The sequence below is a fragment of the Muscardinus avellanarius genome, assembly GCF_963383645.1.
Source record: "Muscardinus avellanarius genome assembly, chromosome: 15".
Lineage (NCBI taxonomy): Eukaryota > Metazoa > Chordata > Mammalia > Rodentia > Gliridae > Muscardinus > Muscardinus avellanarius.
Window position 1 is genome coordinate 68,876,325 of NC_137801.1, and position 12,235 is coordinate 68,888,559.

Genomic DNA, 12,235 nt, shown 5'->3' on the forward strand with positions numbered 1-12,235 from the left:
ACACACACACAAAACTGGCAAAGGTTATGGTGATGTTAAATCTTATGTGTAGAATTCTTTTCCTCTCTAGCTCTCTTTCTATCCCTCCATCCCTCTCTCCCTCTCTCCCCAGTGCTGGGAATAAAGCCCAGGGCCTCAAGCATGTAAGGCAATTGCTCTGCCTCTGAATGATACCCCCAGCTCTATTTTAATCATGTAAATTATACTACTGAGGGCATGCTACCTATATTAAAAAGATAGACAATATTAGTGTAAAAACAAAAATTGATTAAAATCACACACCAAAAGTTTGAGTGTAAAAGCCTAGAAAATACATATACGGAGTATGATAAATGTGTTCATAAAAGAAACCATCATATTGTAAGCGGAACAAAAGGAGGGAAACTAGTGGACTTTTCTAACTGCTTTGTGTTCTATTCAAATAAGAATAAAAAGCTGGGGTGAAATAGCTGAATCGCTGAACACACTCAACAGCCAGGGCATGGCCTGGGACTGCCAGAGGTCAGAGTTGGCTGAGAGGCAGGAACTGTTAGCTACATAGTGTTTCCAGGAACTTCTGAGTGTCTGTTAGAGTTTTTTTTTACACAAACACTTGTCAGACAATAGTATCAGGACTAACACATGTGATGGTTCTTCGTGATTTTTTTTTTTTTTTTTGGTGGTACTGGGGTTCCTGGAAGCCCTTCTACCTCCAGGCTACACTCCCAGACCTATTTTTTTTTATATATTTTTATTTGGAAACGGTCTCTTAAGCCAGTGCGGCTGGCTTCGAACCTGCGTGATCCTCTTGTCTCAGCCTCCCAAGCGTGGGGATTCCAAGCGTGTGCCACCACGCCCAGCTGTTTTTGTTTTGTTTTGTTTTGTTTTGTTTTTTGTGGTACTGAGGATGAAACCCAGGGTCTTTTCTAACTCTGGGTTATACTTCCAGACCTATTTTATACTTTATTTGGAAACGGTCTCACTACGTGGCTGAGAGCCTCACTCTGTAGCTGAGACTGGCTTAGAACCTATGTGATCCTCCTGTCTCAGCCTCCCAAACGCTGGGATTAAAGCGTGCGCCACCACCACGCCTGGCTGGCTTCTTTGGAGCTCTTTACAAAAAAGCAAATATTGTCTGGCCATTTAAAATATACTTTTAGCCGGGTGTGGTGGCACACGCCTGTAATCCCAGTACTTGGGAGGTTGAGACAGGAGGACCATGGGTTCAAGGACAGCCTCAGCAAGTAGTGATACTCAGCAACCTAGCAAGATCCTGTTTTGAAATAAAAATAAAATTGGGCTGGGGCTGTGTCTCAGAGGTAGAACACCCAGTACCTAAATAAATAAATAAATAAATAAATAAATAAATAAATAAATAAGTAAATATACTTTTAAAGCTAGGAGTGGTGGTGGTACATGCCTGTAATTCCTGTCCTTGAGAGGCTGAGACAGGCAGTTCATAGGTTTGAAGCCAGCCTCAGCAATTTAGCAAGGTTTTCAGAAACTTAGCCAGACCCTGTTTCCAAATAAAAAATAAAAATGGATGGGGGTGTAGCTTGGTGGTGGAATGCCCCTGGATTCAATTCCTAGTAACACACACACACGCGCGCGCACACACACACACACACATGACATTTATTGTGTACACTTTTTTTGTGGTACTGGGGATTTAAGCCTGGGGTATTCTACTTCCAAGCTACACTCCCAGTCCTATTTTTCATTCTTTTTTTTTTTTTTTTAATCAGGGTCTCACTAAGTTGCAGAGGGCCTCACTAAGTACCTGAGGCTGGCCGCGAGCCTGAGATCCTCCTGTCTCAGTCTCCTATGTACTGGGATTACAAGTGTGCACCACCATGCCCGGCTTATACATACATACATACGTACATACGTACATACATACATACATACATACATACATACATTTATTTATTATTTATTTATTTAGCGGTACTAGGGATGGAACCATGGAACCAAGGGGGCATTCTACCTCTGAGCTACACTCCCAGCCCTATTTTTTATTTGTTATTTTGAAACAGGGTATCACTGAGTTGCAAAGGGCCTCAGAAGTAGTACCTGAGGCTGTCCACGAACCGCAATCCTCCTGTGTCAGCCTCCCAAATGCTGGGATTATAAGCGTGCGCCACCACGCCCGGCCCAGTTTACACTTTTTTTTTTGTAGTACTGGGGTTGGAACCCAGGGGCATCCTACCTCCAAGCTACACCCTTAGCCCTATTTTTAATTTTTATTTTGAAACAGAGTCTCACTGAGTTGCAAAGGGCCTCACTAAGTAGTAGGTGAGGCTGTCCGCGAACCCTGATCCTCCTGTCTCAACCTCCCAAATGCTGGGATTACAAGTGTGTGCCATCACACCCAGCCCGGCTTACACTTTTAAATAAACAAAATGCCTGACCACCTGCATATAATTTATTTCCTACATGGTGGGAACATTCCTTTAAAATTACCCAACCTAAACCTCAGGTATGCCCAGCACTTACTCTTGAGCCAGAAATACTTTTCATAGTAAATAAAGCGATAACCATCATAGTTATTTAGTCTTTCTATTTTTTTTTTTATAAAGTCAATCCTAAATAAGCTGTTTGGGATAGCTGAAGAAGAAAAATATCTGGGCATGGTGGCACACATTTGTAATCCCAATACTTGGGAGGCTGAGACAAGAGGATGGCAGGTCCATGGCCAGCCTCAGCAACTTAGTGAGGCCTTCTGCAACTTAGCGAGATCCTGTTTCAAAAAAAAAAAAAAAAAAAGGGGGAGCTGGGCATGGTGGCACACACTTGTAATCCCAGCATTTGGGAGGCTGAGACAGGAGGATCACTGTTTGCAGACAACCTCAGCTACTTAGTGAGGCTGTTTGCAACTCAGTGAGATCCTGTTTCAAAGTAAAGAATAAAAAATAGGGCTGGGGGTGTAGCTCGGAGGTAGAATGCCCATGGATTCCATCCCAGTAACACACACACACACACACACAAAAAAAAAAAAAAAAAAAAAAAAGACTGGAGGTGTAGATCAGAGGTAGAATGTCCTTGGGTTCAATTCCAAGTACCACCAAAAAAGGGGGATAGTCACAAAGGTCAGGGTGATTATAGGTAACTTTCATTCAGAAAGGCTAGAAGGCGGTGGTTCTGGGGGACACCTATCTCAGATGCACCCCTTTAGTTAGTTCCTGCTAGCTGGCCTGGTGGGACATGAGCAAGAGGAGATTGAAACTGGGAAAAGTCACTCAAGGCAGAGGAGCAGAGGACAGTCCTGAAGACAGCTGACAGCTGAGAGGCCCCTCTGCGGCTTCAACTTTAGAAAATGGCCCAGCAAGAAGGCCTGAGTGTTAGGCGGGTGTGGTGGCACATGCCTGTAATCCCAGTACTCGGGAGGCTGAGATAGGAGGATCATGGGTTCATGGCCAACCTCAGCAACTTAGTGAGGCCCTCCGTAACTTAGTGAGACACTGTTTCAAAATAAAAGATAAAATAGGGTTGGAGTGTAGCTTAGAGGTAAGATGTCTCTGAGTTCAATCCTCACACAAGGCCCAAGTGAGCCCCATACCCACACAGACATGCCCAGCTCGGCAAGCTCCTGACCAATGCAGGGTAGACCTTGGCAGGACACTCCAGAAAGACACAAAGGGCCCAGGTGAGTTGAGAGAGCAGAGAATCAGGGATGGTAGCGACAATCCCAAATCACAGAAAACAGCGACAATATTGAAACATCACTTTAGTCTAATAAGATCCTGCCTTTAGGGGCCCTGAGCCAGCAACACCTAGGCTGTGCGGGGACCCCTCCTGTCCCTGGGCCTCGCCTCTGTGCTTTCTCAGACAGTGGGGCCCTGGGTGGTGTGCAGAGGCTCACCTTCAGAATGGGAGCCAGGAAGACGGAGATTCCCGTCAGGATGAAGACGATGAAGCCGGTCACCCTCTGTTCCCTGGCGGAGAAGGGCACAGGTGAGGGGTGACCCAGGAGATACTCCGTGACCCCTCCCAGCCCCCTGCCCCTCTGTAGGCCCTGAAGCTTGTGTCCAAGACCAGAGCCTCAAACAGCTTTCGCATTGAGCTCCATCTTGTAGCCTGAGGCCCAGCTGACCTGCACAGGGAAGATGGAGCCCCTGCCCAAGGCCCGGGCGCTCTGTTGGGGTTGTTGGGGAGGCTGCTCGGTGGCATGCTCAATAGCTGCGGTGCTTGAGCCAGATGGACTGGGGCTGAATCTGGGCTTTGCCACCTGTGTGGCATCAGGCAAGGCCCTGAACACCTTGAGCTGAGTTGAATGGAGATCATAATGGCACACACATCAGGAAGCTGTGTGATATAGTGTTAATTGCCTCTTCTTTTGGTGATAAGACCCCACTTTTGTGGACCATGACTGATGAAAATCTGGGGAAGGGGGCCTGGCTGTTAGCAAAGCAGGCGTCAGGGCTGGGGCAGAGAGGTTGGAGCCCTGGGCTCTGGGGTGGATTGCTTAGGCCCAGAGAGGCCTCCCGTAGGTGGGCCGGGTGGCCCAAGGCAGTTGGGAGAGTGCCAGAATCTGGTGTGGGCCTGGGGCCTGCCGGGAAGATGACATGTTTTCCTGTCTGGAGCAGCTTGGGGTCCTGGCTCGAGGCATACGAGGAGGGAGAAGGGAAAGACAGAAGTGACGGCCAGGGGATGGTGGTGGTCCCTGGTGGGCTTTCTGGAGGAATGGAGGTTGAGTAGGAGCCAAACCCACAGAGGGGTCTTGGGAACAGCAGGAATAGGGATCTGGAGGAAGAGACAAAGGGAAGGATGAGAAGAGGTCCTACTACGGCCTCTGTAGCGTGTGTGTGTGTGTGTGTGTGTGTGTGTGTGTGTGTGTGTGTGAGCGTGTGTGCATGGGCACACACGTGCATTACTTGAAGACTATTAAGAAAAAAGTACCACTTAGAAGTAAATTTCCATCTCCTTTCTCTCTTCCCTCGTAGGTAGGAAGGAAACATAAAGGAAGGACAAGAAAAGTATAACTTGACTCTGAGAAAGCCTCGTGCTAAACTTCCTCTCCTCGTCACATTCCAGCCAGTTCTCCTGCCCCGGCCCAATACTCCCAAATGTCTGGGAAATCTACAGATCTTCAAGTTACTGGAAATTCACTCGCTTGTGACGATTTCCTGTTTATTATCCCTCCAATAAAATACTTAAGCAAGCAAGGAAGAAAAGACATAGGCTGAGAAATCTATAATTTAGGAGACTTTCCAGTTTATCTGTTGATCAGATGAGGGAGGCCACGATCCCCCTAAGGACCGGTGGATGACCAGACCCCATCAACAGGCGAGTGCTCACCACACTGACGTGGTTCTTGTGTGCCTGCCCACGCCCGCCCGCCCTTCGCCAAGCTGCCTTTAAAAGAGCCATGAAAGCTCAGCATGGCATCAGTCCTGAGACGCCCGCATGCTCCCTTGAATATGTGCTCCTTTCTCTCCTAAAACAAACTCTGGCTATGCCTCTGACCGGCTCATGCTGAAACGCCTTCCTGTCACAAACACAAGGGCCCTGCGGGTCCTGAGCTGAGTTCCCCCTCTCTCCCTGGGAACCCCTCAGACCCGAATCAGAATCATCTCTTTTTACCTCAGGAAAATCACTCCTGTCCCTGTGGTCCCTGGATGATTAGAGTGGGGACCTTCCCACCCCAATTTCCTGATGGTAAGAAAAGCTGTTTTTCTCCCTCCCAAGCTGGCCGCTCCTGGTCACGTGATGTAGGCCCCCTCCTACCTGACTCCCAGGAACTGGGGCTGCTCCCCAGGGGCGCTGGTCTCTGTCTCCATCCTCAGGCTGTCGATGTGGGCAATGGAGATGACAGTGGCAGCCACATACCAGGGGAGTCCCGTGAAGGAGCACAGGGCCATGAGGATGCCCACCCAGAACAGGTCCAGATGGTAGCCGGCGGCTTTCTGCAGGAGTGGGAGAAGCTTCTGGGGCCCCATTCCTCTTCAAAGCAGCCATTTCGTGGAATACGGTTCCAGGGCTCCCCGTGCCTTCCAGAGGAGCTGTCACCCTGAGGTGCTCCCTGAGAGAGCTCTAGAGATGCTCAGATCTTGCCACCCTGCCAGGGGCTTTCAATGGCCACCTTGTGTGAGAGGGTGAGCCAGGTAAGGGGCACAGGTGATGTAGGAAAGAGGTGTTCAGGCCTGGAAAGGCCCTGGGTCTGGTTTCCTGGGAACAAAGGCTCCTACCAAGTGGCCATAATATCTCTGTAGTTCTTGAGTGAGGGGCCTCAGATGGGGCAGGCCTAGGTTGGTCCAGACTGGGGGAGAGGTTAGCCCATATCTTCTCAGACCCAGAGGCAGAGAGGTTTCAAAGACCAGGGGGGCTAAGGAAGTCCCTTCATCTCATGACTTCAAGTCTACTCTCTTATCAGTATCTGTTTGGCCCCCTAAACGCCCTGCCAGGAGGTACAGAGCTGGAGAGTCACTTCGGGAGAGAAAAGGGGCTTGTACACAGGAACTGGCCTGGGCTTGGTCCGGGTCCTCAGACCAGCTTATCCTGGCCTTTCTGGAAGCCACATGTTCCCACCCCACCAACTGGAAACTTGTCTTCTGCTCAGAGTATTGAAAGAACTATTTCTTTCTTTTATTCCTTCTAACTTTGCTTCTAGCAACAGCCTTACCCTCAGCCTGTTCTCCTTCCGGTTGACAATGACAGCTGTGATCTGCTGGTCCATGAAGATCAGGATGGTCACCAGTAGGGCGGGCAGGATGCTCGCCAGGTACACCCACCATGGGTTCTTCCCAAAGGGGGCCACAAACCAGCCTCGGTCAGGCCGCGTGGGCTGAGCGGAGCAAAGGAAGAGGGAGGGCCCTTTCCTCTCTCCCCTGTCCCATGCCTTTGCCTGCTGGCCCGCTCCCACCACCCAGGTATTTTTTTCCCCAATTGGGGCACTTCTCAACTGCAATATTTTCCCTTAGACCTAAGGCACCTGCAACTTAGAGTAAAGAGATCACAGAAGCAAGGGAGAGATGGGAAGGAACGAGGACACAGACAGGGTCAGCAGAATTAAGGCTGTAACTGCCCTGGGATCAGCAGGGAAACAGGGTCGTGAAGCTCCAGGGGAAAGCAAGAGGGAGTACGCAGTTACTACTTGCAAAAGAACACAAAGCAGAAATGGGCCTAGAGCCTGATGCTCTTGTCTCTTCTGAGTCACCTGTCTGGGAAGCATTATAGAACTGTCTGTAAAACAGCAAACACCAGGGGCTGGGGATGTGGCAGTGCTTGCCTAGCACGCACAAGGCCCTGGCTTTAATCTCCAGCATCCCCCAAACAAGAGCACAAAACATCAGGTCAGACCTGCATGTTGAGAATAAGGGGTTATCTGTGCAAAAGCTGATATTTATCTTTTTGTTATAATTTAAGAGAAAGAGATACTTTTGAGGCCAACATGTTTCAAAACCCTGAAACGATACCTCGAAGGTCAAGGTCTCAAGGGCAGAGAGAGTAAGACCTGGACTCCCTTCCCTGGGTAGATGGTGCATTTGTGGGGAAACAGAGCCTAAACTCAGAAACAAGCAAGTAGCACCGACTCTGGACTAATAGGTCATGTCTGAAGCAGTGGGTCTCTGCCTTGAACATGTGCAGAATGCCCCGGAGGGCCTAATGCAGATTGGTAGGTTCCAACCCTGGCATTTCAGATTCCCTAGGTCTGAGGTGGGAATGAGAATTTACATGGCTTTCTTACAACTATGTATTCATTTATTTATTTGTTTATGTAAGCCAGGGGCTCGCTATGTTGCCCTGGTTAGTCTTGAACTTCTGAGCTTAAGCAATCCTCCCAACCTCCCAAGGGCTGGGACTATGGGTGAGTGCCGTTAGAATCTGAGTTTCTAACACGTTCCCAGGTAACAATGTGGTACCGGACCACACTCTGAGAATGAGAATCCTCATTCTAAGAGATCATTTTCAACAGATCCCAGCTGGCCCGGCTCGTCAACTGCCATAGGTCCAGGAATTGAAAATCTTTGGATAGAAATCAAAAGGCTTCAGCTGAATTGGAGGGTGATTCCAGCATCTCCCCTGCTCCTGGGCTGCATAGCAGGATTTCATTCTGAATATGTTCGCACCCACCTCTCAAAGGACCGCCCTGGGAGGCTGTGCAGGAAGAGGCAGAGCACACACAAAGAAACCACAGGGTGTTGGTGGGGAGAAGAACGTGTGATGGTGGTAAAGGAGGAAGGGTCTGCAGCCTGTGGATGCCAGGAGCAGGGAAAAGGGGCAAACCTTGATGACATTGGGCACGTGCAGCTTGGGGGTTTCCAGCCCAAAACAGGCGTCAATTCCACAGAACAGCAGGATGGAGAAAATAATGGAAAAGTCAGCCACCAGGGCCCGGACCTGCAGAAAGAAGAGGATCCAGTGAGTCAAGGATCTGCCCTGCTCCCATCCGCCCCGTCCTCAGACAGCAAAGAGGAAACAGGGAAGGCTGGCTCTGAAGCCAGCAGGCCTACACTAAAACCTGAGTTTGGCCCCTTGCTGGTTGGGCGACTTTGAGGAAGCCTCAGTCCTTCTTCTGTGAGATGGAGATGATGGTACCGACCTCAGAGCCGAAAGTGGGCTCTGGTGCCTTTACAGCGCGTGGGATGTGGGGGTCAGAGTGGGAGCTGGTATGATCCCTGTGGGAGCCCTTGCTGAGACCAGTTCTGGTGTGACAGGCTGAACCAGGACACCCAGCAGGTGTCCTGAGGGCAAGGGTTAAACTTGGAAGAAAACGTGACAGGGCTTTGCTCTGCAACTGGCTGGGAGGGAGCCACCTCCCCATCCCACAAAGGACCCGCTACTCGCAAACCTCTGTCCACTAAGAGGCTCCAGCCTCTTGCTCCTGCTTCCAGGAGGCCTGTCGTAGGCCTGGCTCTGGACCTGACCCTGAATCAATATCCTTTCTCCCCTCCAAAGCCACACTGAGACATCTCAGGGCAGAGAGAGGGTCCCCCAGTGTCTACCTGGCACTTTTTTTTTTTAGGTACTGAGGATGGGAGCCAGGGGCATTCGAACTCCGAGCTATACCTCCAGCCCAATTTTTTATTCTTTTTTAAAATTTTTTGGTGGTACTGGGGTTCCTGGAAACCCTTCTACTTTCGGGCTACACTCCCAGACCTATTTTATACTTTTTTATTTGGAAACAGGGTCTCTTAAGCCACCGCGGCTGGCTTCGAAACTGTGCGATCCTCCTGTCTCCACCTCCCAATCATGGGGATTACAAGTGTGTGCCACCACACCCGGCGTCAATTTTTTATTCTTTATTTTGAAACAAGATCTAACTGAGTTGCAGAGGGCCTCGCTAAGTAGCTGAGGCTGGCCACGAACCGTGATCCTCCTGTCTCAGCCTTCTGAATGCTGGGATTACAAGTGTGCGCCACCATGCCCGTCTACCTGCCACCTTTTTTTTTTAAATTTAATTTAATTTAATTTTATTTTTTTAATTGGTGCACTGTATTCATACATCATAGTGGGATACATACTTTTGTAGACATACATGTACACATTGCCCAGTTAGCCCCCACCCGATCCCCACCCCATTCTCTCCCTATCCCTCCCTCCCATGCTTGGCTTAGTGATTGACATCTAGTATACCTGCCACCTTTTAAACATCTTTACAGACAGAGGGCAGAGACAGGCGACACGTGGACTTTGTTCCATGCACCCCTTGATTAAAAGCAGTTTCTACTTCAACTTTCTTCATTTCAGTCCCACCTTCCAGATATACCATTTATATCTGCTTGATTTGGCTGTTCTGGAGGTTTATTCCAGGTCAATTAGTAGGCTTACAGTTTTTAGATTTGGACTGGGGATTGAGCCCAGGGGCATTCTGCCCCTGAACTATAACCCCAGCACTTTTTTTTTTTTCTATTTTGAAACAGGGTCTCACTAAGTTGCCAAGGGCGGCCTCAAACCTGCAATCCTCCTGTCTTAGCCTCCCAAGTACTGGGATTATAGACATGTGCCACCATGCCTGGCTTTATTTTCATTTTTTTCTTTTGGAATCGATGCTTGTGCACATGTGAGAATTTCTCTGGGGTGTATACCTGGGAGTGGAAGCTCCTGAAGACCCCTCCACCTTCAGCTATATCAGAAGGTGCCCATTGCTCTCTTTGGAACGGACCAGCTAAGGCTTCTGTCCACCGCTTTTGACCCCTGCACCTGGTATCCCAGGCCTGCATGTGTTTCCCAACCTCATGAGTGGAAAGCAGTGTGGCTTATTCTTCTCTGCAACACCAAATGCCAGCAGGCAATGGAGTACTTTTTAAAGTACTTTAAGAGGAAAAAAAAAAAGTTGGTGGCACAAGAATTTCATACTATGTGAATGATTTTTTATCCTGCAGGTGACAGACATTCTCAGAGGCAGCCACCACTGTAGTGTATGACGAGACTTAGGAGCCAGGCATCCTGCCGCACACTTGTGATCCCAGGACTTGGGAGGCTGAGACCGGAGGATCGCAGGTTCATGGACAGCATCGGCAACTTAGTGAGGCCCTCTGCAACTTGGTGAGACCCTGTTTCAAAAAATAAAGAAACAGCCGGGCGTGGTGGCGCACGCTTGTAATCCCAGCATTCGGGAGGCTGAGACCGGAGGATCGCGGTTTGCGGACAGCCTCAGCTACTTAGTGAGGCCCTCTGCAACTCAGTGAGACCTGGTTTCAAAATAAGGAATAAAAAAATAGGGCAGGGGGTGTGGCTCGGAGGTAGAATGCCCCTGGGTTCAATTCCCAGTACCACAAAAAACAACAAAAAATAAACAAAATGATAAAAAAATAGGGCTTGGGATGGAGCCTGAAGGTAGAATGTCCCTGGGTTCAACCCCCAGTACCACACGCACAAAAAAGAAAAATTAAAATAGCAGTTAGCATTTATAATGGCATAAAAATCAGGTGCCCAGAAATAAATGTAAAGAAAATATTTAAGACCTCAAAGCCTATAAACATTAAGAGGAGAAAGAAAACCAAATTAAATGAAGTATACTAGAAATCTGAGTGTAGTGAGTGGTGCACGCTTGTAATCCCAGCACTTAGGAGGCTGAGACAGGAGCATCACAGGTTTTTGACCAGCCTCAGCCACTTAGTTAGGTCCTCTGCAACTTAGTTATACCCTGTTTCAAAATAAATGATAAAAAAAAAAATAGGGCTGGGGGTATAGCTCAGAGGTAGCATGCCCCTGGGTTCAATCCCCAGTACCGTAAAAATAAAAAAGTATACTACATTCAAGGTGAAAAATGAAAAATGAAAAATTCTTCCCAAACTGACATACTGAATCAAGATAATCATATAAAAAATTCTAACAAGTTTTTTTTTTATTTTGGTGAAATTTAAGGTGATTCTAAAATTCACACAGAAATGCAAAAGCCTAAATAATGCTATCAAAAAAGGACAAGCTGGGTATGGTGGCATATGCCTGTAATCCTAGAACTGGAGAGGCTGAGACAGGATTGCAGGTTCTAGACCAGCTTCAGACTCTCAGCAATCTAGAGAGATCCTGTTTCAAAACAAAATATAAAAAAGGGCAGGGGTGTAGCTCAGAGGTGTGATGCCACTGGGTTCAATCCCCACTACCACAAAAAGGGGAAAATTTGATGTGTAAGATATAAAAACCTTATCACAAGTTATCAAAATGAAGACCGTGACACTGGTATATAAATAAACCAGTGAAACAGAATAAACAACCCAGAAATGGACCTTCTCATATAAGAATATTTGTTATATGGCAAAGGAAGCTTTGCAAATCGGTGAAGACACTTTTTTAAAAAAAAAATCCTGGAACAATTGGCTATTTATATAAAAATACAAAGGAACATTATCTCATGGTATACATCACAATCAGTTCTGATGAATTGTAGATCTAGCATGAAAAGAAAAACAAAGAAGCTTTTGGAAGTTAACACAGGAAGCTATCCCTGCCTAATATTTTACTTGAGGAAAACTACTGTATTTGATTACAGTACAACTTAGAATTCCTGTGAATCAAAAGATTCCACTAAGGAAGTAAAAAGGCCTTTCACAGAGTGGGAAAAGATACTGCAACCTTATGATCACAAAAGTTTTTTTTTTTTTTCTACTCAGAATATATAAAGAACTCTTGCAGCTGGGCGTGGTGGCACACGCTTGTAATCCCTGTGCTTGGGAGGCGGAGACAGGAGGATGGGGTAGGTTCATAGTCAGCCTCTCTGGCTTAAGAGACCCTGTTTCCAAATAAATAAAAAATATAAAATAGGTCTGAGAGTGTATCCCGGAGGTAGAAGGCCTTCCAGGAACCCCAGTAC

At 47.7% G+C, this 12,235-nt stretch overlaps 1 protein-coding gene across 4 annotated transcripts in view; it reads right to left on the reverse strand.

The window, feature by feature from the left end:
• SLC4A5 (solute carrier family 4 member 5) overlaps positions 1-12,235 on the reverse strand; it is a gene marked incomplete at both ends in the record, with an annotated part of 91,180 nt that overhangs the window by 12,151 nt on the left and 66,794 nt on the right. For all 4 annotated transcript variants that reach the window (XM_080711013.1, XM_080711015.1, XM_080711014.1 and 1 more), the window contains 4 exons: positions 3,842-3,914; positions 5,707-5,885; positions 6,602-6,763; positions 8,206-8,319. In XM_080711013.1, the coding sequence (XP_080567139.1) occupies positions 3,842-3,914; positions 5,707-5,885; positions 6,602-6,763; positions 8,206-8,319 (528 nt within the window). The remainder of the gene's footprint in view (positions 1-3,841; positions 3,915-5,706; positions 5,886-6,601; positions 6,764-8,205; positions 8,320-12,235) is intronic.